The following is a 27,488-nucleotide window of genomic DNA, read 5'->3' on the forward strand; positions in this document are numbered from 1 at the left end:
TAAATATCTTGTGTACGATTTGATGTATTATGTATCATTGTTGTTTGATATTTATTAGGGTAATAAGGGGTAAGCCAGTCTATGTCTCAGTCTTTTTGTTGTTTAACGCCACACTCTGCAGTATTCCAGCTGTCTGATGGCAACCTCAGCATAAATATCTTGTGTACGATTGGATATATTATGTATCATTGTTGTTTGATATTTATTAGGGTAATAAGAGATAAAGCAGTCTATGTCTCAGTCTTTTTGTTATTTAACGCCACACTCTGCAGTATTCCAGCTGTCTGATGGCGACCTCAGCATAAATATCTTGTGTACGATTGGATATATTATGTATCATTGTTGTTTGATATTTATTAGGGTAATAAGGGATAAGCCAGTCTATGTCTCAGTCTTTTTGTTGTTTAACGCCACACTCTGCAGTATTCCAGCTGTCTGATGGCGACCTCAGCATAAATATCTTGTGTACGATTGGATAAGTTATGTATCATTGTTGTTTGATATTTATTAGGGTAATAAGGGATAAAGCAGTCTATGTCTCAGTCTTTTTGTTGTTTAACGCCAAACTCTGCAGTATTCCAGCTGTCTGATGGCAACCTCAGCATAAATATCTTGTGTACGATTTGATGTATTATGTATCATTGTTGTTTGATATTTATTAGGGTAATAAGGGATAAGCCAGTCTATGTCTCAGTCTTTTTGTTGTTTAACGCCACACTCTGCAGTATTCCAGCTGTCTGATGGCGACCTCAGCATAAATATCTTGTGTACGATTGGATATATTATGTATCATTGTTGTTTGATATTTATTAGGGTAATAAGGGATAAGCCAGTCTATGTCTCAGTCTTTTTGTTGTTTAACGCCACACTCTGCAGTATTCCAGCTGTCTGATGGCGACCTCAGCATAAATATCTTGTGTCCGATTCGATATATTATGTATCATTGTTGTTTGATATTTATTAGGGTAATAAGGGATAAGCCAGTCTATGTCTCAGTCTTTTTGTTGTTTAACGCCAAACTCTGCAGTATTCCAGCTGTCTGATGGCAACCTCAGCATAAATATCTTGTGTACGATTTGATGTATTATGTATCATTGTTGTTTGATATTTATTAGGGTAATAAGGGATAAGCCAGTCTATGTCTCAGTCTTTTTGTTGTTTAACGCCACACTCTGCAGTATTCCAGCTGTCTGATGGCGACCTCAGCATAAATATCTTGTGTACGATTGGATATATTATGTATCATTGTTGTTTGATATTTATTAGGGTAATAAGGGATAAGCCAGTCTATGTCTCAGTCTTTTTGTTGTTTAACGCCAAACTCTGCAGTATTCCAGCTGTCTGATGGCGACCTCAGCATAAATATCTTGTGTACGATTGGATATATTATGTATCATTGTTGTTTGATATTTATTAGGGTAATAAGGGATAAAGCAGTCTATGTCTCAGTCTTTTTGTTGTTTAACGCCACACTCTGCAGTATTCCAGCTGTCTGATGGCGACCTCAGCATAAATATCTTGTGTACGATTGGATATATTATGTATCATTGTTGTTTGATATTTATTAGGGTAATAAGGGATAAGTCAGTCTATGTCTCAGTCTTTTTGTTGTTTAACGCCACACTCTGCAGTATTCCAGCTGTCTGATGGCAACCTCAACATAAATATCTTGTGTACGATTTGATGTATTATGTATCATTGTTGTTTGATATTTATTAGGGTAATAAGGGGTAAGCCAGTCTATGTCTCAGTCTTTTTGTTGTTTAACGCCACACTCTGCAGTATTCCAGCTGTCTGATGGCAACCTCAGCATAAATATCTTGTGTACGATTGGATATATTATGTATCATTGTTGTTTGATATTTATTAGGGTAATAAGAGATAAAGCAGTCTATGTCTCAGTCTTTTTGTTATTTAACGCCACACTCTGCAGTATTCCAGCTGTCTGATGGCGACCTCAGCATAAATATCTTGTGTACGATTGGACATATTATGTATCATTGTTGTTTGATATTTATTAGGGTAATAAGAGATAAAGCAGTCTATGTCTCAGTCGTTTTGTTGTTTAACGCCACACTCTGCAGTATTCCAGCTGTCTGATGGCAACCTCAGCATAAATATCTTGTGTACGATTGGATATATTATGTATCATTGTTGTTTGATATTTATTAGGGTAATAAGAGATAAAGCAGTCTATGTCTCAGTCTTTTTGTTGTTTAACGCCACACTCTGCAGTATTCCAACTGTCTGATGGCAACCTCAGCATAAATATCTTGTGTACGATTGGATATATTATGTATCATTGTTGTTTGATATTTATTAGGGTAATAAGGGATAAGCCAGTCTATGTCTCAGTCTTTTTGTTGTTTAACGCCACACTCTGCAGTATTCCAGCTGTCTGATGGCGACCTCAGCATAAATATCTTGTGTACGATTGGATATATTATGTATCATTGTTGTTTGATATTTATTAGGGTAATAAGGGATAAAGCAGTCTATGTCTCAGTCTTTTTGTTGTTTAACGCCAAACTCTGCAGTATTCCAGCTGTCTGATGGCGACCTCAGCATAAATATCTTGTGTACGATTGGATATATTATGTATCATTGTTGTTTGATATTTATTAGGGTAATAAGGGATAAGTCAGTCTATGTCTCAGTCTTTTTGTTGTTTAACGCCACACTCTGCAGTATTCCAGCTGTCTGATGGCAACCTCAGCATAAATATCTTGTGTACGATTTGATGTATTATGTATCATTGTTGTTTGATATTTATTAGGGTAATAAGGGGTAAGCCAGTCTATGTCTCAGTCTTTTTGTTGTTTAACGCCACACTCTGCAGTATTCCAGCTGTCTGATGGCAACCTCAGCATAAATATCTTGTGTACGATTGGATATATTATGTATCATTGTTGTTTGATATTTATTAGGGTAATAAGAGATAAAGCAGTCTATGTCTCAGTCTTTTTGTTATTTAACGCCACACTCTGCAGTATTCCAGCTGTCTGATGGCGACCTCAGCATAAATATCTTGTGTACGATTGGACATATTATGTATCATTGTTGTTTGATATTTATTAGGGTAATAAGAGATAAAGCAGTCTATGTCTCAGTCGTTTTGTTGTTTAACGCCACACTCTGCAGTATTCCAGCTGTCTGATGGCAACCTCAGCATAAATATCTTGTGTACGATTGGATATATTATGTATCATTGTTGTTTGATATTTATTAGGGTAATAAGAGATAAAGCAGTCTATGTCTCAGTCTTTTTGTTGTTTAACGCCACACTCTGCAGTATTCCAGCTGTCTGATGGCAACCTCAGCATAAAAATCTTGTGTACGATTGGATACATTATGTATCATTGTTGTTTGATGTTTATTAGGGTAGTAAGGGATAAAGCAGTCTATGTGTCAGTCTTTTTGTTGTTTAACGCCACACTCTGCAGTATTCCAACTGTCTGATGGCAACCTCAGCATAAATATCTTGTGTACGATTGGATATATTATGTATCATTGTTGTTTGATATTTTTTTGGGTAATAAGAGATAAAGCAGTCTATGTCTCAGTCTTTTTGTTGTTTAACGCCACACTCTGCAGTATTCCAGCTGTCTGATGGCAACCTCAGCATAAATATCTTGTGTACGATTGGATATATTATGTATCATTGTTGTTTGATATTTATTAGGGTAATAAGGGACAAGCCAGTCTATGTCTCAGTCTTTTTGTTGTTTAACGCCACACTCTGTAGTATTCCAGCTGTCTGATGGCAACCTCAGCATAAATATCTTGTGTACGATTGGATATATTATGTATCATTGTTGTTTGATATTTATTAGGGTAATAAGGGATAAGCCAGTCTATGTCTCAGTCTTTTTGTTGTTTAACGCCACACTCTGCAGTATTCCAGCTGTCTGATGGCAACCTCAGCATAAATATCTTGTGTACGATTGGATATATTATGTATCATTGTTGTTTGATATTTATTAGGGTAATAAGGGATAAAGCAGTCTATGTCTCAGTCTTTTTGTTGTTTAACGCCAAACTCTGCAGTATTCCAGCTGTCTGATGGCAACCTCAGCATAAATATCTTGTGTACGATTTGATGTATTATGTATCATTGTTGTTTGATATTTATTAGGGTAATAAGGGATAAGCCAGTCTATGTCTCAGTCTTTTTGTTGTTTAACGCCACACTCTGCAGTATTCCAGCTGTCTGATGGCGACCTCAGCATAAATATCTTGTGTACGATTGGATATATTATGTATCATTGTTGTTTGATATTTATTAGGGTAATAAGGGATAAGCCAGTCTATGTCTCAGTCTTTTTGTTGTTTAACGCCACACTCTGCAGTATTCCAGCTGTCTGATGGCGACCTCAGCATAAATATCTTGTGTACGATTGGATATATTATGTATCATTGTTGTTTGATATTTATTAGGGTAATAAGGGATAAAGCAGTCTATGTCTCAGTCTTTTTGTTGTTTAACGCCACACTCTGCAGTATTCCAGCTGTCTGATGGCGACCTCAGCATAAATATCTTGTGTACGATTGGATATATTATGTATCATTGTTGTTTGATATTTATTAGGGTAATAAGGGATAAGTCAGTCTATGTCTCAGTCTTTTTGTTGTTTAACGCCACACTCTGCAGTATTCCAGCTGTCTGATGGCAACCTCAGCATAAATATCTTGTGTACGATTTGATGTATTATGTATCATTGTTGTTTGATATTTATTAGGGTAATAAGGGATAAGCCAGTCTATGTCTCAGTCTTTTTGTTGTTTAACGCCACACTCTGCAGTATTCCAGCTGTCTGATGGCAACCTCAGCATAAATATCTTGTGTACGATTGGATATATTATGTATCATTGTTGTTTGATATTTATTAGGGTAATAAGAGATAAAGCAGTCTATGTCTCAGTCTTTTTGTTATTTAACGCCACACTCTGCAGTATTCCAGCTGTCTGATGGCGACCTCAGCATAAATATCTTGTGTACGATTGGATATATTATGTATCATTGTTGTTTGATATTTATTAGGGTAATAAGGGATAAGCCAGTCTATGTCTCAGTCTTTTTGTTGTTTAACGCCACACTCTGCAGTATTCCAGCTGTCTGATGGCGACCTCAGCATAAATATCTTGTGTACGATTGGATAAGTTATGTATCATTGTTGTTTGATATTTATTAGGGTAATAAGGGATAAAGCAGTCTATGTCTCAGTCTTTTTGTTGTTTAACGCCAAACTCTGCAGTATTCCAGCTGTCTGATGGCAACCTCAGCATAAATATCTTGTGTACGATTTGATGTATTATGTATCATTGTTGTTTGATATTTATTAGGGTAATAAGGGATAAGCCAGTCTATGTCTCAGTCTTTTTGTTGTTTAACGCCACACTCTGCAGTATTCCAGCTGTCTGATGGCGACCTCAGCATAAATATCTTGTGTACGATTGGACATATTATGTATCATTGTTGTTTGATATTTATTAGGGTAATAAGGGATAAAGCAGTCTATGTCTCAGTCTTTTTGTTGTTTAACGCCAAACTCTGCAGTATTCCAGCTGTCTGATGGCAACCTCAGCATAAATATCTTGTGTACGATTTGATGTATTATGTATCATTGTTGTTTGATATTTATTAGGGTAATAAGGGATAAGCCAGTCTATGTCTCAGTCTTTTTGTTGTTTAACGCCACACTCTGCAGTATTCCAGCTGTCTGATGGCGACCTCAGCATAAATATCTTGTGTACGATTGGATATATTATGTATCATTGTTGTTTGATATTTATTAGGGTAATAAGGGATAAGCCAGTCTATGTCTCAGTCTTTTTGTTGTTTAACGCCACACTCTGCAGTATTCCAGCTGTCTGATGGCGACCTCAGCATAAATATCTTGTGTACGATTGGATATATTATGTATCATTGTTGTTTGATATTTATTAGGGTAATAAGGGATAAAGCAGTCTATGTCTCAGTCTTTTTGTTGTTTAACGCCACACTCTGCAGTATTCCAGCTGTCTGATGGCGACCTCAGCATAAATATCTTGTGTACGATTGGATATATTATGTATCATTGTTGTTTGATATTTATTAGGGTAATAAGGGATAAGTCAGTCTATGTCTCAGTCTTTTTGTTGTTTAACGCCACACTCTGCAGTATTCCAGCTGTCTGATGGCAACCTCAGCATAAATATCTTGTGTACGATTTGATGTATTATGTATCATTGTTGTTTGATATTTATTAGGGTAACAAGGGGAAAGCCAGTCTATGTCTCAGTCTTTTTGTTGTTTAACGCCACACTCTGCAGTATTCCAGCTGTCTGATGGCAACCTCAGCATAAATATCTTGTGTACGATTGGATATATTATGTATCATTGTTGTTTGATATTTATTAGGGTAATAAGAGATAAAGCAGTCTATGTCTCAGTCTTTTTGTTATTTAACGCCACACTCTGCAGTATTCCAGCTGTCTGATGGCGACCTCAGCATAAATATCTTGTGTACGATTGGATATATTATGTATCATTGTTGTTTGATATTTATTAGGGTAATAAGGGATAAGCCAGTCTATGTCTCAGTCTTTTTGTTGTTTAACGCCACACTCTGCAGTATTCCAGCTGTCTGATGGCGACCTCAGCATAAATATCTTGTGTACGATTGGATATATTATGTATCATTGTTGTTTGATATTTATTAGGGTAATAAGGGATAAAGCAGTCTATGTCTCAGTCTTTTTGTTGTTTAACGCCAAACTCTGCAGTATTCCAGCTGTCTGATGGCAACCTCAGCATAAATATCTTGTGTACGATTTGATGTATTATGTATCATTGTTGTTTGATATTTATTAGGGTAATAAGGGATAAGCCAGTCTATGTCTCAGTCTTTTTGTTGTTTAACGCCACACTCTGCAGTATTCCAGCTGTCTGATGGCGACCTCAGCATAAATATCTTGTGTACGATTGGATATATTATGTATCATTGTTGTTTGATATTTATTAGGGTAATAAGGGATAAAGCAGTCTATGTCTCAGTCTTTTTGTTGTTTAACGCCAAACTCTGCAGTATTCCAGCTGTCTGATGGCAACCTCAGCATAAATATCTTGTGTACGATTTGATGTATTATGTATCATTGTTGTTTGATATTTATTAGGGTAATAAGGGATAAGCCAGTCTATGTCTCAGTCTTTTTGTTGTTTAACGCCACACTCTGCAGTATTCCAGCTGTCTGATGGCGACCTCAGCATAAATATCTTGTGTACGATTGGATATATTATGTATCATTGTTGTTTGATATTTATTAGGGTAATAAGGGATAAGCCAGTCTATGTCTCAGTCTTTTTGTTGTTTAACGCCACACTCTGCAGTATTCCAGCTGTCTGATGGCGACCTCAGCATAAATATCTTGTGTACGATTGGATATATTATGTATCATTGTTGTTTGATATTTATTAGGGTAATAAGGGATAAAGCAGTCTATGTCTCAGTCTTTTTGTTGTTTAACGCCACACTCTGCAGTATTCCAGCTGTCTGATGGCGACCTCAGCATAAATATCTTGTGTACGATTGGATATATTATGTATCATTGTTGTTTGATATTTATTAGGGTAATAAGGGATAAGTCAGTCTATGTCTCAGTCTTTTTGTTGTTTAACGCCACACTCTGCAGTATTCCAGCAGTCTGATGGCAGCCTCAGCATAAATATCTTGTGTACGATTTGATGTATTATGTATCATTGTTGTTTGATATTTATTAGGGTAATAAGGGGTAAGCCAGTCTATGTCTCAGTCTTTTTGTTGTTTAACGCCACACTCTGCAGTATTCCAGCTGTCTGATGGCAACCTCAGCATAAATATCTTGTGTACGATTGGATATATTATGTATCATTGTTGTTTGATATTTATTAGGGTAATAAGAGATAAAGCAGTCTATGTCTCAGTCTTTTTGTTATTTAACGCCACACTCTGCAGTATTCCAGCTGTCTGATGGCGACCTCAGCATAAATATCTTGTGTACGATTGGATATATTATGTATCATTGTTGTTTGATATTTATTAGGGTAATAAGGGATAAGCCAGTCTATGTCTCAGTCTTTTTGTTGCTTAACGCCACACTCTGCAGTATTCCAGCTGTCTGATGGCGACCTCAGCATAAATATCTTGTGTACGATTGGATATATTATGTATCATTGTTGTTTGATATTTATTAGGGTAATAAGGGATAAAGCAGTCTATGTCTCAGTCTTTTTGTTGTTTAACGCCAAACTCTGCAGTATTCCAGCTGTCTGATGGCAACCTCAGCATAAATATCTTGTGTACGATTTGATGTATTATGTATCATTGTTGTTTGATATTTATTAGGGTAATAAGGGATAAGCCAATCTATGTCTCAGTCTTTTTGTTGTTTAACGCCACACTCTGCAGTATTCCAGCTGTCTGATGGCGACCTCAGCATAAATATCTTGTGTACGATTGGATATATTATGTATCATTGTTGTTTGATATTTATTAGGGTAATAAGGGATAAGCCAGTCTATGTCTCAGTCTTTTTGTTGTTTAACGCCACACTCTGCAGTATTCCAGCTGTCTGATGGCGACCTCAGCATAAATATCTTGTGTACGATTGGATATATTATGTATCATTGTTGTTTGATATTTATTAGGGTAATAAGGGATAAAGCAGTCTATGTCTCAGTCTTTTTGTTGTTTAACGCCAAACTCTGCAGTATTCCAGCTGTCTGATGGCGACCTCAGCATAAATATCTTGTGTACGATTGGATATATTATGTATCATTGTTGTTTGATATTTATTAGGGTAATAAGGGATAAAGCAGTCTATGTCTCAGTCTTTTTGTTGTTTAACGCCACACTCTGCAGTATTCCAGCTGTCTGATGGCGACCTCAGCATAAATATCTTGTGTACGATTGGATATATTATGTATCATTGTTGTTTGATATTTATTAGGGTAATAAGGGATAAGTCAGTCTATGTCTCAGTCTTTTTGTTGTTTAACGCCACACTCTGCAGTATTCCAGCTGTCTGATGGCAACCTCAGCATAAATATCTTGTGTACGATTTGATGTATTATGTATCATTGTTGTTTGATTTTTATTAGGGTAATAAGGGGTAAGCCAGTCTATGTCTCAGTCTTTTTGTTGTTTAACGCCACACTCTGCAGTATTCCAGCTGTCTGATGGCAACCTCAGCATAAATATCTTGTGTACGATTGGATATATTATGTATCATTGTTGTTTGATATTTATTAGGGTAATAAGAGATAAAGCAGTCTATGTCTCAGTCTTTTTGTTATTTAACGCCACACTCTGCAGTATTCCAGCTGTCTGATGGCGACCTCAGCATAAATATTTTGTGTACGATTGGATATATTATGTATCATTGTTGTTTGATATTTATTAGGGTAATAAGGGATAAGCCAGTCTATGTCTCAGTCTTTTTGTTGTTTAACGCCACACTCTGCAGTATTCCAGCTGTCTGATGGCGACCTCAGCATAAATATCTTGTGTACGATTGGATATATTATGTATCATTGTTGTTTGATATTTATTAGGGTAATAAGGGATAAAGCAGTCTATGTCTCAGTCTTTTTGTTGTTTAACGCCAAACTCTGCAGTATTCCAGCTGTCTGATGGCAACCTCAGCATAAATATCTTGTGTACGATTTGATGTATTATGTATCATTGTTGTTTGATATTTATTAGGGTAATAAGGGATAAGCCAGTCTATGTCTCAGTCTTTTTGTTGTTTAACGCCACACTCTGCAGTATTCCAGCTGTCTGATGGCGACCTCAGCATAAATATCTTGTGTACGATTGGATATATTATGTATCATTGTTGTTTGATATTTATTAGGGTAATAAGGGATAAGCCAGTCTATGTCTCAGTCTTTTTGTTGTTTAACGCCACACTCTGCAGTATTCCAGCTGTCTGATGGCGACCTCAGCATAAATATCTTGTGTACGATTGGATATATTATGTATCATTGTTGTTTGATATTTATTAGGGTAATAAGGGATAAAGCAGTCTATGTCTCAGTCTTTTTGTTGTTTAACGCCAAACTCTGCAGTATTCCAGCTGTCTGATGGCAACCTCAGCATAAATATCTTGTGTACGATTTGATGTATTATGTATCATTGTTGTTTGATATTTATTAGGGTAATAAGGGATAAGCCAGTCTATGTCTCAGTCTTTTTGTTGTTTAACGCCACACTCTGCAGTATTCCAGCTGTCTGATGGCGACCTCAGCATAAATATCTTGTGTACGATTGGATAAGTTATGTATCATTGTTGTTTGATATTTATTAGGGTAATAAGGGATAAGCCAGTCCATGTCTCAGTCTTTTTGTTGTTTAACGCCACACTCTGCAGTATTCCAGCTGTCTGATGGCGACCTCAGCATAAATATCTTGTGTACGATTGGATATATTATGTATCATTGTTGTTTGATATTTATTAGGGTAATAAGGGATAAAGCAGTCTATGTCTCAGTCTTTTTGTTGTTTAACGCCACACTCTGCAGTATTCCAGCTGTCTGATGGCGACCTCAGCATAAATATCTTGTGTACGATTGGATATATTATGTATCATTGTTGTTTGATATTTATTAGGGTAATAAGGGATAAGTCAGTCTATGTCTCAGTCTTTTTGTTGTTTAACGCCACACTCTGCAGTATTCCAGCAGTCTGATGGCAACCTCAGCATAAATATCTTGTGTACGATTTGATGTATTATGTATCATTGTTGTTTGATATTTATTAGGGTAATAAGGGATAAGCCAGTCTATGTCTCAGTCTTTTTGTTGCTTAACGCCACACTCTGCAGTATTCCAGCTGTCTGATGGCGACCTCAGCATAAATATCTTGTGTACGATTGGATATATTATGTATCATTGTTGTTTGATATTTATTAGGGTAATAAGGGATAAAGCAGTCTATGTCTCAGTCTTTTTGTTGTTTAACGCCAAACTCTGCAGTATTCCAGCTGTCTGATGGCAACCTCAGCATAAATATCTTGTGTACGATTTGATGTATTATGTATCATTGTTGTTTGATATTTATTAGGGTAATAAGGGATAAGCCAGTCTATGTCTCAGTCTTTTTGTTGTTTAACGCCACACTCTGCAGTATTCCAGCTGTCTGATGGCGACCTCAGCATAAATATCTTGTGTACGATTGGATATATTATGTATCATTGTTGTTTGATATTTATTAGGGTAATAAGGGATAAGCCAGTCTATGTCTCAGTCTTTTTGTTGTTTAACGCCACACTCTGCAGTATTCCAGCTGTCTGATGGCGACCTCAGCATAAATATCTTGTGTACGATTGGATATATTATGTATCATTGTTGTTTGATATTTATTAGGGTAATAAGGGATAAAGCAGTCTATGTCTCAGTCTTTTTGTTGTTTAACGCCAAACTCTGCAGTATTCCAGCTGTCTGATGGCGACCTCAGCATAAATATCTTGTGTACGATTGGATATATTATGTATCATTGTTGTTTGATATTTATTAGGGTAATAAGGGATAAAGCAGTCTATGTCTCAGTCTTTTTGTTGTTTAACGCCAAACTCTGCAGTATTCCAGCTGTCTGATGGCAACCTCAGCATAAATATCTTGTGTACGATTTGATGTATTATGTATCATTGTTGTTTGATATTTATTAGGGTAATAAGGGATAAGCCAGTCTATGTCTCAGTCTTTTTGTTGTTTAACGCCACACTCTGCAGTATTCCAGCTGTCTGATGGCGACCTCAGCATAAATATCTTGTGTACGATTGGATATATTATGTATCATTGTTGTTTGATATTTATTAGGGTAATAAGGGATAAGCCAGTCTATGTCTCAGTCTTTTTGTTGTTTAACGCCACACTCTGCAGTATTCCAGCTGTCTGATGGCGACCTCAGCATAAATATCTTGTGTACGATTGGATATATTATGTATCATTGTTGTTTGATATTTATTAGGGTAATAAGGGATAAAGCAGTCTATGTCTCAGTCTTTTTGTTGTTTAACGCCACACTCTGCAGTATTCCAGCTGTCTGATGGCAACCTCAGCATAAATATCTTGTGTACGATTGGATATATTATGTATCATTGTTGTTTGATATTTATTAGGGTAATAAGGGATAAGCCAGTCTATGTCTCAGTCTTTTTGTTGTTTAACGCCACACTCTGCAGTATTCCAGCTGTCTGATGGCAACCTCAGCATAAATATCTTGTGTACGATTGGATATATTATGTATCATTGTTGTTTGATATTTATTAGGGTAATAAGGGATTAGCCAGTCTATGTCTCAGTCTTCTTGTTGTTTAGCGCCACACCCTGCAGTGTTCCAGCTGTCTGATGGCAACCTCAGCATAAATATCTTGTGTACGATTGGATATATTATGTATCATTGTTGTTTGATATTTATTAGGGTAATAAGAGATAAAGCAGTCTATGTCTCAGTCGTTTTGTTGTTTAACGCCACACTCTGCAGTATTCCAGCTGTCTGATGGCAACCTCAGCATAAATATCTTGTGTACGATTGGATATATTATGTATCATTGTTGTTTGATATTTATTAGGGTAATAAGGGATAAGCCAGTCTATGTCTCAGTCTTTTTGTTGTTTAACGCCACACTCTGCAGTATTCCAGCTGTCTGATGGCGACCTCAGCATAAATATCTTGTGTACGATTGGATATATTATGTATCATTGTTGTTTGATATTTATTAGGGTAATAAGAGATAAAGCAGTCTATGTCTCAGTCTTTTTGTTGTTTAACGCCACACTCTGCAGTATTCCAGCTGTCTGATGGCGACCTCAGCATAAATATCTTGTGTACGATTGGATATATTATGTATCATTGTTGTTTGATATTTATTAGGGTAATAAGAGATAAAGCAGTCTATGTCTCAGTCTTTTTGTTGTTTAACGCCACACTCTGCAGTATTCCAGCTGTCTGATGGCGACCTCAGCATAAATATCTTGTGTACGATTGGGTCCATTATGTATCATTGTTGTTTGATATTTATTAGGGTAATAAGAGATAAAGCAGTCTATGTCTCAGTCGGTTTTGTTGTTTAACGCCACACTCTGCAGTATTCCAGCTGTCTGATGGCAACCTCAGCATAAATATCTTGTGTACGATTGGACATATTATGTATCATTGTTGTTTGATATTTATTAGGGTAATAAGAGATAAAGCAGTCTATGTCTCAGTCGTTTTGTTGTTTAACGCCACACTCTGCAGTATTCCAGCTGTCTGATGGCAACCTCAGCATAAATATCTTGTGTACGATTGGATATATTATGTATCATTGTTGTTTGATATTTATTAGGGTAATAAGGGATAAAGCAGTCTATGTCTCAGTCGTTTTGTTGTTTAACGCCACACTCTGCAGTATTCCAGCTGTCTGATGGCAACCTCAGCATAAATATCTTGTGTACGATTGGATATATTATGTATCATTGTTGTTTGATGTTTATTAGGGTAATAAGGGATAAAGCAGTCTATGTGTCAGTCTTTTTGTTGTTTAACGCCACACTCTGCAGTATTCCAGCTGTCTGATGGCAACCTCAGCATAAATATCTTGTGTACGATTGGATATATTATGTATCATTGTTGTTTGATATTTATTAGGGTAATAAGAGATAAAGCAGTCTATGTCTCAGTCTTTTTGTTGTTTAACGCCACACTCTGCAGTATTCCAATTGTCTGATGGCAACCTCAGCATCAATATCTTGTGTACTTTTGGATATATTATGTATCATTGTTGTTTGATATTTTTTTGGGTAATAAGAGATAAAGCAGTCTATGTCTCAGTCTTTTTGTTGTTTAACGCCACACTCTGCAGTATTCCAGCTGTCTGATGGCGACCTCAGCATAAATATCTTGTGTACGATTGGATATATTATGTATCATTGTTGTTTGATATTTATTAGGGTAATAAGGGATAAGCCAGTCTATGTCTCAGTCTTTTTGTTGTTTAACGCCACACTCTGCAGTATTCCAGCTGTCTGATGGCGACCTCAGCCTAAATATCTTGTGTACGATTGGATATATTATGTATCATTGTTGTCTGATATTTATTAGGGTAGTAGGGGATAAAGCAGTCTATGTCTCAGTCTTTTTGTTGTTTAACGCCAAACTCTGCAGTATTCCAGCTGTGTGATGGCAACCTCAGCATAAATATCTTGTGTACGATTTGATGTATTATGTATCATTGTTGTTTGATATTTATTAGGGTAATAAGGGATAAGCCAGTCTATGTCTCAGTCTTTTTGTTGTTTAACGCCACACTCTGCAGTATTCCAGCTGTCTGATGGCGACCTCAGCATAAATATCTTGTGTACGATTGGATATATTATGTATCATTGTTGTTTGATATTTATTAGGGTAATAAGGGATAAAGCAGTCTATGTCTCAGTCTTTTTGTTGTTTAACGCCACACTCTGCAGTATTCCAGCTGTCTGATGGCGACCTCAGCATAAATATCTTGTGTACGATTGGATATATTATGTATCATTGTTGTTTGATATTTATTAGGGTAATAAGGGATAAAGCAGTCTATGTCTCAGTCTTTTTGTTGTTTAACGCCAAACTTTGCAGTATTCCAGCTGTCTGATGGCAACCTCAGCATAAATATCTTGTGTACGATTTGATGTATTATGTATCATTGTTGTTTGATATTTATTAGGGTAATAAGGGATAAGCCAGTCTATGTCTCAGTCTTTTTGTTGTTTAACGCCACACTCTGCAGTATTCCAGCTGTCTGATGGCGACCTCAGCATAAATATCTTGTGTACGATTGGATATATTATGTATCATTGTTGTTTGATATTTATTAGGGTAATAAGAGATAAAGCAGTCTATGTCTCAGTCTTTTTGTTGTTTAACGCCACACTCTGCAGTATTCCAACTGTCTGATGGCAACCTCAGCATCAATATCTTGTGTACTTTTGGATATATTATGTATCATTGTTGTTTGATATTTTTTTGGGTAATAAGAGATAAAGCAGTCTATGTCTCAGTCTTTTTGTTGTTTAACGCCACACTCTGCAGTATTCCAGCTGTCTGATGGCGACCTCAGCATAAATATCTTGTGTACGATTGGATATATTATGTATCATTGTTGTTTGATATTTATTAGGGTAATAAGGGATAAGCCAGTCTATGTCTCAGTCTTTTTGTTGTTTAACGCCACACTCTGCAGTATTCCAGCTGTCTGATGGCGACCTCAGCCTAAATATCTTGTGTACGATTGGATATATTATGTATCATTGTTGTCTGATATTTATTAGGGTAGTAGGGGATAAAGCAGTCTATGTCTCAGTCTTTTTGTTGTTTAACGCCAAACTCTGCAGTATTCCAGCTGTGTGATGGCAACCTCAGCATAAATATCTTGTGTACGATTTGATGTATTATGTATCATTGTTGTTTGATATTTATTATGGTAATAAGGGATAAGCCAGTCTATGTCTCAGTCTTTTTGTTGTTTAACGCCACACTTTGCAGTATTCCAGCTGTCTGATGGCGACCTCAGCATAAATATCTTGTGTACGATTGGATATATTATGTATCATTGTTGTTTGATATTTATTAGGGTAATAAGGGATAAGCCAGTCTATGTCTCAGTCTTTTTGTTGTTTAACGCCACACTCTGCAGTATTCCAGCTGTCTGATGGCGACCTCAGCATAAATATCTTGTGTACGATTGGATATATTATGTATCATTGTTGTTTGATATTTATTAGGGTAATAAGGGATAAAGCAGTCTATGTCTCAGTCTTTTTGTTGTTTAACGCCAAACTTTGCAGTATTCCAGCTGTCTGATGGCAACCTCAGCATAAATATCTTGTGTACGATTTGATGTATTATGTATCATTGTTGTTTGATATTTATTAGGGTAATAAGGGATAAGCCAGTCTATGTCTCAGTCTTTTTGTTGTTTAACGCCACACTCTGCAGTATTCCAGCTGTCTGATGGCGACCTCAGCATAAATATCTTGTGTACGATTGGATATATTATGTATCATTGTTGTTTGATATTTATTAGGGTAATAAGGGATAAGCCAGTCTATGTCTCAGTCTTTTTGTTGTTTAACGCCACACTCTGCAGTATTCCAGCTGTCTGATGGCGACCTCAGCATAAATATCTTGTGTACGATTGGATATATTATGTATCATTGTTGTTTGATATTTATTAGGGTAATAAGGGATAAAGCAGTCTATGTCTCAGTCTTTTTGTTGTTTAACGCCACACTCTGCAGTATTCCAGCTGTCTGATGGCGACCTCAGCATCAATATCTTGTGTACGATTGGATATATTATGTATCATTGTTGTTTGATATTTATTAGGGTAATAAGGGATAAGCCAGTCTATGTCTCAGTCTTTTTGTTGTTTAACGCCACACTCTGCAGAATTCCAGCTGTCTGATGGCAACCTCAGCATAAATATCTTGTGTACGATTTGATGTATTATGTATCATTGTTGTTTGATATTTATTAGGGTAATAAGGGGTAAGCCAGTCTATGTCTCAGTCGTTTTGTTGTTTAACGCCACACTCTGCAATATTCCAGCTGTCTGATGGCAACCTCAGCATAAATATCTTGTGTACGATTGGATATATTATGTATCATTGTTGTTTGATATTTATTAGGGTAATAAGAGATAAAGCAGTCTATGTCTCAGTCTTTTTGTTATTTAACGCCACACTCTGCAGTATTCCAGCTGTCTGATGGCAACCTCAGCATAAATATCTTGTGTACGATTGGATATATTATGTATCATTGTTGTTTGATATTTATTAGGGTAATAAGAGATAAAGCAGTCTATGTCTCAGTATTTTTGTTATTTAACGCCACACTCTGCAGTATTCCAGCTGTCTGATGGCAACCTCAGCATAAATATCTTGTGTACGATTGGATATATTATGTATCATTGTTGTTTGATATTTATTAGGGTAATAAGAGATAAAGCAGTCTATGTCTCAGTCTTTTTGTTGTTTAACGCCACACTCTGCAGTATTCCAGCTGTCTGATGGCAACCTCAGCATAAATATCTTGTGTACGATTGGATATATTATGTATCATTGTTGTTTGATATTTATTAGGGTAATAAGGGATAAGCCAGTCTATGTCTCAGTCTTTTTGTTGTTTAACGCCACACTCTGCAGTATTCCAGCTGTCTGATGGCAACCTCAGCATAAATATCTTGTGTACGATTGGATATATTATGTATCATTGTTGTTTGATATTTATTAGGGTAATAAGGGATTAGCCAGTCTATGTCTCAGTCTTCTTGTTGTTTAGCGCCACACTCTGCAGTATTCCAGCTGTCTGATGGCAACCTCAGCATAAATATCTTGTGTACGATTGGATATATTATGTATCATTGTTGTTTGATATTTATTAGGGTAATAAGAGATAAAGCAGTCTATGTCTCAGTCTTTTTGTTATTTAACGCCACACTCTGCAGTATTCCAGCTGTCTGATGGCAACCTCAGCATAAATATCTTGTGTACGATTGGATATATTATGTATCATTGTTGTTTGATATTTATTAGGGTAATAAGGGATTAGCCAGTCTATGTCTCAGTCTTCTTGTTGTTTAGCGCCACACTCTGCAGTATTCCAGCTGTCTGATGGCAACCTCAGCATAAATATCTTGTGTACGATTGGATATATTATGTATCATTGTTGTTTGATATTTATTAGGGTAATAAGAGATAAAGCAGTCTATGTCTCAGTCGTTTTGTTGTTTAACGCCACACTCTGCAGTATTCCAGCTGTCTGATGGCAACCTCAGCATAAATATCTTGTGTACGATTGGATATATTATGTATCATTGTTGTTTGATATTTATTAGGGTAATAAGGGATTTGCCAGTCTATGTCTCAGTCTTTTTGTTGTTTAACGCCACACTCTGCAGTATTCCAGCTGTCTGATGGCAACCTCAGCATAAATATCTTGTGTACGATTGGATATATTATGTATCATTGTTGTTTGATATTTATTAGGGTAATAAGGGATAAGCCAGTCTATGTCTCAGTCTTTTTGTTGTTTAACGCCACACTCTGCAGTATTCCAGCTGTCTGATGGCAACCTCAGCATAAATATCTTGTGTACGATTGGATATATTATGTATCATTGTTGTTGATATTTATTAGGGTAATAAGGGATTAGCCAGTCTATGTCTCAGTCTTCTTGTAGTTTAGCGCCACACTCTGCAGTATTCCAGCTGTCTGATGGCAACCTCAGCATAAATATCTTGTGTACGATTGGATATATTATGTATCATTGTTGTTTGATATTTATTAGGGTAATAAGAGATAAAGCAGTCTATGTCTCAGTCGTTTTGTTGTTTAACGCCACACTCTGCAGTATTCCAGCTGTCTGATGGCAACCTCAGCATAAATATCTTGTGTACGATTGGATATATTATGTATCATTGTTGTTTGATATTTATTAGGGTAATAAGGGATAAGCCAGTCTATGTCTCAGTCTTTTTGTTGTTTAACGCCACACTCTGCAGTATTCCAGCTGTCTGATGGCAACCTCAGCATAAATATCTTGTGTACGATTGGATATATTATGTATCATTGTTGTTTGATATTTATTGGGGTAATAAGGGATAAGCCAGTCTATGTCTCAGTCTTTTTGTTGTTTAACGCCACACTCTGCAGTATTCCAGCTGTCTGATGGCAACCTCAGCATAAATATCTTGTGTACTTTTGGATATATTATGTATCATTGTTGTTTGATATTTATTAGGGTAATAAGAGATAAAGCAGTCTATGTCTCAGTCTTTTTGTTGTTTAACGCCACACTCTGCAGTATTCCAGCTGTCTGATGGCAACCTCAGCATAAATATCTTGTGTACTATTGGATATATTATGTATCATTGTTGTTTGATATTTATTAGGGTAATAAGAGATAAAGCAGTCTATGTCTCAGTCGTTTTGTTGTTTAACGCCACACTCTGCAGTATTCCAGCTGTCTGATGGCAACCTCAGCATAAATATCTTGTGTACGATTGGATATATTATGTATCATTGTTGTTTGATATTTATTAGGGTAATAAGGGATAAGCCAGTCTATGTCTCAGTCTTTTTGTTGTTTAACTCCACACTCTGCAGTATTCCAGCTGTCTGATGGCGACCTCAGCATAAATATCTTGTGTACGATTGGGTCCATTATGTATCATTGTTGTTTGATATTTATTAGGGTAATAAGAGATAAAGCAGTCTATGTCTCAGTCGTTTTGTTGTTTAACGCCACACTCTGCAGTATTCCAGCTGTCTGATGGCAACCTCAGCATAAATATCTTGTGTACGATTGGACATATTATGTATCATTGTTGTTTGATATTTATTTGGGTAATAAGAGATAAAGCAGTCTATGTCTCAGTCGTTTTGTTGTTTAACGCCACACTCTGCAGTATTCCAGCTGTCTGATGGCAACCTCAGCATAAATATCTTGTGTACGATTGGATATATTATGTATCATTGTTGTTTGATATTTATTAGGGTAATAAGAGATAAAGCAGTCTATGTCTCAGTCGTTTTGTTGTTTAACGCCACACTCTGCAGTATTCCAGCTGTCTGATGGCAACCTCAGCATAAATATCTTGTGTACGATTGGATATATTATGTATCATTGTTGTTTGATATTTATTAGGGTAATAAGGGATAAAGCAGTCTATGTGTCAGTCTTTTTGTTGTTTAACGCCACACTCTGCAGTATTCCAGCTGTCTGATGGCAACCTCAGCATCAATATCTTGTGTACGATTGGATATATTATGTATCATTGTTGTTTGATATTTATTAGGGTAATAAGAGATAAAGCAGTCTATGTCTCAGTCTTTTTGTTGTTTAACGCCACACTCTGCAGTATTCCAACTGTCTGATGGCAACCTCAGCATAAATATCTTGTGTACTTTTGGATATATTATGTATCATTGTTGTTTGATATTTTTTTGGTTAATAAGAGATAAAGCAGTCTATGTCTCAGTCTTTTTGTTGTTTAACGCCACACTCTGCAGTATTCCAGCTGTCTGATGGCGACCTCAGCATAAATATCTTGTGTACGATTGGATATATTATGTATCATTGTTGTTTGATATTTATTAGGGTAATAAGAGATAAAGCAGTCTATGTCTCAGTCTTTTTGTTGTTTAACGCCACACTCTGCAGTATTCCAGCTGTCTGATGGCAAGCTCAGCATAAATATCTTGTGTACGATTTGATGTATTATGTATCATTGTTGTTTGATATTTATTAGGGTAATAAGGGATAAGCCAGTCTATGTCTCAGTCTTTTTGTTGTTTAACGCCACACTCTGCAGTATTCCAGCTGTCTGATGGCAACCTCAGCATAAATATCTTGTGTACTTTTGGATATATTATGTATCATTGTTGTTTGATATTTTTTTGGTTAATAAGAGATAAAGCAGTCTATGTCTCAGTCTTTTTGTTGTTTAACGCCACACTCTGCAGTATTCCAGCTGTCTGATGGCGACCTCAGCATAAATATCTTGTGTACGATTGGATATATTATGTATCATTGTTGTTTGATATTTATTAGGGTAATAAGGGATAAAGCAGTCTATGTCTCAGTCTGTTTGTTGTTTAACGCCACACTCTGCAGTATTCCAGCTGTCTGATGGCAAGCTCAGCATAAATATCTTGTGTACGATTTGATGTATTATGTATCATTGTTGTTTGATATTTATTAGGGTAATAAGGGATAAGCCAGTCTATGTCTCAGTCTTTTTGTTGTTTAACGCCACACTCTGCAGTATTCCAGCTGTCTGATGGCAACCTCAGCATAAATATCTTGTGTACGATTGGATATATTATGTATCATTGTTGTTTGATATTTATTAGGGTAATAAGGGATAAGCCAGTCTATGTCTCAGTCTTTTTGTTGTTTAACGCCACACTCTGCAGTATTCCAGCTGTCTGATGGCGACCTCAGCATAAATATCTTGTGTACGATTGGATATATTATATATCATTGTTGTTTGATATTTATTAGGGTAATAAGGGATAAAGCAGTCTATGTCTCAGTCTTTTTGTTGTTTAACGCCACACTCTGCAGTATTCCAGCTGTCTGATGGCGACCTCAGCATAAATATCTTGTGTACGATTGGATACATTATGTATCATTGTTGTTTGATATTTATTAGGGTAATAAGGGATAAGCCAGTCTATGTCTCAGTCTTTTTGTTGTTTAACGCCACACTCTGCAGTATTCCAGCTGTCTGATGGCAACCTCAGCATAAATATCTTGTGTACGATTGGATATATTATGTATCATTGTTGTTTGATATTTATTAGGGTAATAAGGGATAAGGCAGTCTATGTCTCAGTCTTTTTGTTGTTTAACGCCACACTCTGCAGTATTCCAGCTGTCTGATGGCAACCTCAGCATAAATATCTTGTGTACGATTGGATATATTATGTATCATTGTTGTTTGATATTTATTAGGGTAATAAGAGATAAAGCAGTCTATGTCTCAGTCTTTTTGTTGTTTAACGCCACACTCTGCAGTATTCCAGCTGTCTGATGGCAAGCTCAGCATAAATATCTTGTGTACGATTTGATGTATTATGTATCATTGTTGTTTGATATTTATTAGGGTAATAAGGGATAAGCCAGTCTATGTCTCAGTCTTTTTGTTGTTTAACGCCACACTCTGCAGTATTCCAGCTGTCTGATGGCAACCTCAGCATAAATATCTTGTGTACGATTGGATATATTATGTATCATTGTTGTTTGATATTTATTAGGGTAATAAGGGATAAGCCAGTCTATGTCTCAGTCTTTTTGTTGTTTAACGCCACACTCTGCAGTATTCCAGCTGTCTGATGGCGACCTCAGCATAAATATCTTGTGTACGATTGGATATATTATGTATCATTGTTGTTTGATATTTATTAGGGTAATAAGGGATAAAGCAGTCTATGTCTCAGTCTTTTTGTTGTTTAACGCCACACTCTGCAGTATTCCAGCTGTCTGATGGCGACCTCAGCATAAATATCTTGTGTACGATTGGATACATTATGTATCATTGTTGTTTGATATTTATTAGGGTAATAAGGGATAAGCCAGTCTATGTCTCAGTCTTTTTGTTGTTTAACGCCACACTCTGCAGTATTCCAGCTGTCTGATGGCAACCTCAGCATAAATATCTTGTGTACGATTGGATATATTATGTATCATTGTTGTTTGATATTTATTAGGGTAATAAGGGATAAGGCAGTCTATGTCTCAGTCTTTTTGTTGTTTAACGCCACACTCTGCAGTATTCCAGCTGTCTGATGGCAACCTCAGCATAAATATCTTGTGTACGATTGGATATATTATGTATCATTGTTGTTTGATATTTATTAGGGTAATAAGAGATAAAGCAGTCTATGTCTCAGTCTTTTTGTTATTTAACGCCACACTCTGCAGTATTCCAGCTGTCTGATGGCAACCTCAGCATAAATATCTTGTGTACGATTGGATATATTATGTATCATTGTTGTTTGATATTTATTAGGGTAATAAGAGATAAAGCACTCTATGTCTCAGTCTTTTTGTTCTTTAACGCCACACTCTGCAGTATTCCAGCTGTCTGATGGCAACCTCAGCATAAATATCTTGTGTACGATTGGATATATTATGTATCATTGTTGTTTGATATTTATTAGGGTAATAAGGGATTTGCCAGTCTATGTCTCAGTCATCTTGTTGTTTAGCGCCACACTCTGCAGTATTCCAGCTGTCTGATGGCAACCTCAGCATAAATATCTTGTGTTCGATTGGATATATTATGTATCATTGTTGTTTGATATTTATTAGGGTAATAAGAGAAAAAGCAGTCTATGTCTCAGTCTTTTTGTTGTTTAACGCCACACTCTGCAGTATTCCAGCTGTCTGATGGCAACCTCAGCATAAATATCTTGTGTACGATTGGATATATTATGTATCATTGTTGTTTGATATTTATTAGGGTAATAAGGGATAAAGCAGTCTATGTGTCAGTCTTTTTGTTGTTTAACGCCACACTCTGCAGTATTCCAGCTGTCTGATGGCAACCTCAGCATAAATATCTTGTGTACGATTGGATATATTATGTATCATTGTTGTTTGATATTTATTAGGGTAATAAGAGATAAAGCAGTCTATGTCTCAGTCTTTTTGTTGTTTAACGCCACACTCTGCAGTATTCCAGCTGTCTGATGGCAACCTCAGCATAAATATCTTGTGTACTATTGGATATATTATGTATCATTGTTGTTTGATATTTTTTTGGGTAATAAGAGATAAAGCAGTCTATGTCTCAGTCTTTTTGTTGTTTAACGCCACACTCTGCAGTATTCCAGCTGTCTGATGGCAACCTCAGCATAAATGTCTTGTGTACGATTGGATATATTATGTATCATTGTTGTTTGATATTTATTGGGGTAATAAGGGATAAGCCAGTCTATGTCTCAGTCTTTTTGTTGTTTAACGCCACACTCTGCAGTATTCCAGCTGTCTGATGGCGACCTCAGCATAAATATCTTGTGTACGATTGGATATATTATGTATCATTGTTATTTGATATTTATTAGGGTAATAAGGGATAAGCCAGTCTATGTCTCAGTCTTTTTGTTGTTTAACGCCACACTCTGCAGTATTCCAGCTGTCTGATGGCAACCTCAGCATAAATATCTTGTGTACGATTGGATGTATTATGTATCATTGTTGTTTGATATTTATTAGGGTAATAAGAGATAAAGCAGTCTATGTCTCAGTCGTTTTGTTGTTTAACGCCACACTCTGCAGTATTCCAGCTGTCTGATGGCAACCTCAGCATAAATATCTTGTGTACGATTGGATATATTATGTATCATTGTTGTTTGATATTTATTAGGGTAATAAGAGATAAAGCAGTCTATGTCTCAGTCGTTTTGTTGTTTAACGCCACACTCTGCAGTATTCCAGCTGTCTGATGGCAACCTCAGCATAAATATCTTGTGTACGATTGGATATATTATGTATCATTGTTGTTTGATATTTAATAGGGTAATAAGGGATAAGCCAGTCTATGTCTCAGTCTTTTTGTTGTTTAACGCCACACTCTGCAGTATTCCAGCTGTCTGATGGCAACCTCAGCATAAATATCTTGTGTACGATTGGATATATTATGTATCATTGTTGTTTGATATTTATTAGGGTAATAAGGGATTAGCCAGTCTATGTGTCAGTCTTTTTGTTGTTTAACGCCACACTCTGCAGTATTCCAGCTGTCTGATGGCGACCTCAGCATAAATATCTTGTGTACGATTGGATATATTATGTATCATTGTTGTTTGATATTTATTAGGGTAATAAGGGATAAAGCAGTCTATGTCTCAGTCTTTTTGTTGTTTAACGCCACACTCTGCAGTATTCCAGCTGTCTGATGGCGACCTCAGCATAAATATCTTGTGTACGATTGGATATATTATGTATCATTGTTGTTTGATATTTATTAGGGTAATAAGGGATAAAGCAGTCTATGTCTCAGTCTTTTTGTTGTTTAACGCCACACTCTGCAGTATTCCAGCTGTCTGATGGCAACCTCAGCATAAATATCTTGTGTACGATTGGATATATTATGTATCATTGTTGTTTGATATTTATTAGGGTCATAAGAGATAAAGCAGTCTATGTCTCAGTCGTTTTGTTGTTTAACGCCACACTCTGCAGTATTCCAGCTGTCTGATGGCAACCTCAGCATAAATATCTTGTGTACGATTGGATATATTATGTATCATTGTTGTTTGATATTTATTAGGGTAATAAGGGATAAAGCAGTCTATGTCTCAGTCTGTTTGTTGTTTAACGCCACACTCTGCAGTATTCCAGCTGTCTGATGGCAACCTCAGCATAAATATCTTGTTCATGAAATCCTGTGATTGACAACATGAACGTTGATCGACATCACTGAGCTTCCTGCCTGTTGGGTTTTCCCACCTACCGTGTGCATCAGAGTCTTGTGTCGTCACTGGCGCTTGTGGAACTGTGCTGCTCGGTGTCAGATTCTCACTTGTGTCGGTCGTGGAGGCTGAAACAGGGAATATGAGGTTCAGAAAACTAATCATAGCGCATTTGCGTTGCTACTACTGGCCTCAGTTTTGTTTGGCCTTTCAATACTCTGCATGATTTATTCTAAATAGAAATGGAGGAGTCCTTAAATACATTTCGTTCAGTTTGACTGAGATAGTTTTTTATCGAGACCGCGTATCTGTGCAGGAAACAGGTAACACAAATAAATTTAGTTTCAACAGTTTGAAATCATGTGAATGACATGAGACTCATCCCTCAAGTCAGAATTTCCACAGGTACATGCATACATATAAACAGTCTGTTACATGCACGAGAATCAAAAACTCACCTTCCTACATGCTGGGTTTTTCCACCTACTATGTAGATCGGAGTCTTGTGTAGTCACTAACGCTGGTGGAATCGCGTTGCTCGGGCTCGGGTCAGTTGAGGCTGAAACAGGGAATATCTTAGTCAGAAAATTAAACATACCACACGAGCAATGTAATTACTGGCTCCAGGTTTTGCTTTAATAATGTTTTTCTTTTCAATATTACGTATGGATACAGTCCATATACACCTGTTACAGCAGAGACATTACAAATATATCGTATTGATTGAGACGGCGTGAAAAAGGGAGCACTTCCTAAATCTAATTTTAAAATAGGAATCTGAAAATGTTAATAAGTTGTGCGATCGACACCACTGAGTGAGTGAGATTAAGTTTTACGCCGCACTCAGCAATATTCCAGCTATATGACGGCGGTCTTTAAATAATCGAGTCTGAACCAGACAATCCAGTGATCAACAACATGAGCATAGATCTGCGTAATTTGGAACCGATGACATATGTCAACCAAGTCAGCTAGCCTGACCACCCGATCCCACTAGTCGCCTTTCACGACAAGCATAGTCGGACACCACTGAGCTTCTAGCTTGTTGGGTTTTCCCACCTACCGTGTGCATCAGAGTCTTGTGTCGTCACTGGCGCTGATGGAATCGTCTTGTTCGGGGTCAGATCCTCACTTGAGTCAGTCGTGGAGGATCAAACAGGGAATATCTTATGCAGAAAACTATATACAGTACATAGGCATTTTTACTATTTTCTCAGTTTTCTCCTTTAGGGACAATTTTTTTGGCGTTCAGTACTATCTATGATTAAATTCTAAATACAGATCTTATGGAAGAAGCCTTAAATATATTTCGTTCAGGTTGATGGAGACAATTCTTTATCGAGGCCAAGTGTCTGTGCAGGCTTCACTATCCCTTCCCGTATACTGCAGACTTCACTATCGCGTCGTGTATATTACAGGCTTCACTATCCGTTCCCGTATACTACAGGCTTTACTATCTCCTCGTGTATACTACACGGTTCACTATCCCTTGCCGTATACTGCAGGTTTCGCTTTCCTTGTCTGTATGCTGCAGGCTCCAAAGTCCCTTCCGGTATATCGCAGGCCTCACTATCCCTTCGTGTATACTGCAGGTCTCACTATCACTTCCCGCATACTGCAGGGCTCATTATCCCTTTGTGTATACTACAGGCTTCATTATCCCATCCCGTATACTGCAGGGCTCATTATCCCTTTGTGTATACTACAGGCTTCACTATCCCATCCCGTATACTGCAGGGCTCATTATCCCTTTGTGTATAGTGCATCGTTTGTTTGTTAACCCCTTTATCAAAGCAAATGTGCTGTTATTGTGTCTGACTTCCTAATCCCCATTGTTTCTGTGCAAACAGCTCTTCTAACTTGTATATATAAATGAAATATATCCATACCCTACCATTTCGGGGATCTATTCAGTTGAGAAAGATCGATTGTGGTTAATGAATAACCATACTCAGTTGTGCAGCAGCGTGTGTACGTCTGTATCAGCATTGTGGATTCATTTCTCGTTTGACATTGACGTGTGTGAAATGTTTTGCTGTTTATGATCAAATACCCCATCTAGTTCGAAGCAAAACAACTTATAAGTGTATTTAATTTAAAGAAGTCCACAGACTGCTGTGATCTCTCTGACAAACCTGTTTATTGCCACAACACAAAAATCTGAGTTCTGATACACATTCAGTGATAAACTACAAGAAAACTGTTAGTTCAGTTTGTGAAGGTTACAGTGACCCGGGGTATAAATAACATTGAGGCTGGCATTGCTCAGGTGGAACCTGCAACATTGCACGTGAGCATTCCATGTTCGACCGGGAAAATGTCCAAGAAAAACGCCAAGATGTAAACAGAGCCGTACATTATCCGTTTCTGTCAGCGCTCTTTATTCCTCTTCCACTCACACCACAAATGACATGAATCGTCACGATTTAACGAATTTGAGGATTCGTAATTGAAACGTAAAATCAATTCGTCAAGTTCGTAATTAATCCGTAATACGGTCGTGGTTAGTTTTTCAAATTCTTGA

General features: G+C 36.8%; 1 protein-coding gene across 1 annotated transcript in view; it reads right to left on the reverse strand.

Annotated features, from left to right (window-relative positions):
• The window catches only part of LOC137260366 (uncharacterized), a 33,235-nt gene extending 6,374 nt beyond the window's left edge, over positions 1–26,861 (reverse strand). The window contains exons 1-3 of the mRNA XM_067798040.1: positions 26,854–26,861; positions 26,028–26,095; positions 25,006–25,092 (exon numbers count right to left, since the gene is read on the reverse strand). Of these exons, the coding sequence (XP_067654141.1) occupies positions 25,006–25,092; positions 26,028–26,095; positions 26,854–26,861 (163 nt within the window). The remainder of the gene's footprint in view (positions 1–25,005; positions 25,093–26,027; positions 26,096–26,853) is intronic.
• Positions 26,862–27,488: the final 627 nt, after the last annotated feature.

The sequence above is a fragment of the Haliotis asinina genome, chromosome 13 (genome assembly GCF_037392515.1).
Source record: "Haliotis asinina isolate JCU_RB_2024 chromosome 13, JCU_Hal_asi_v2, whole genome shotgun sequence".
In the NCBI taxonomy this organism is placed as follows: domain Eukaryota; kingdom Metazoa; phylum Mollusca; class Gastropoda; order Lepetellida; family Haliotidae; genus Haliotis; species Haliotis asinina.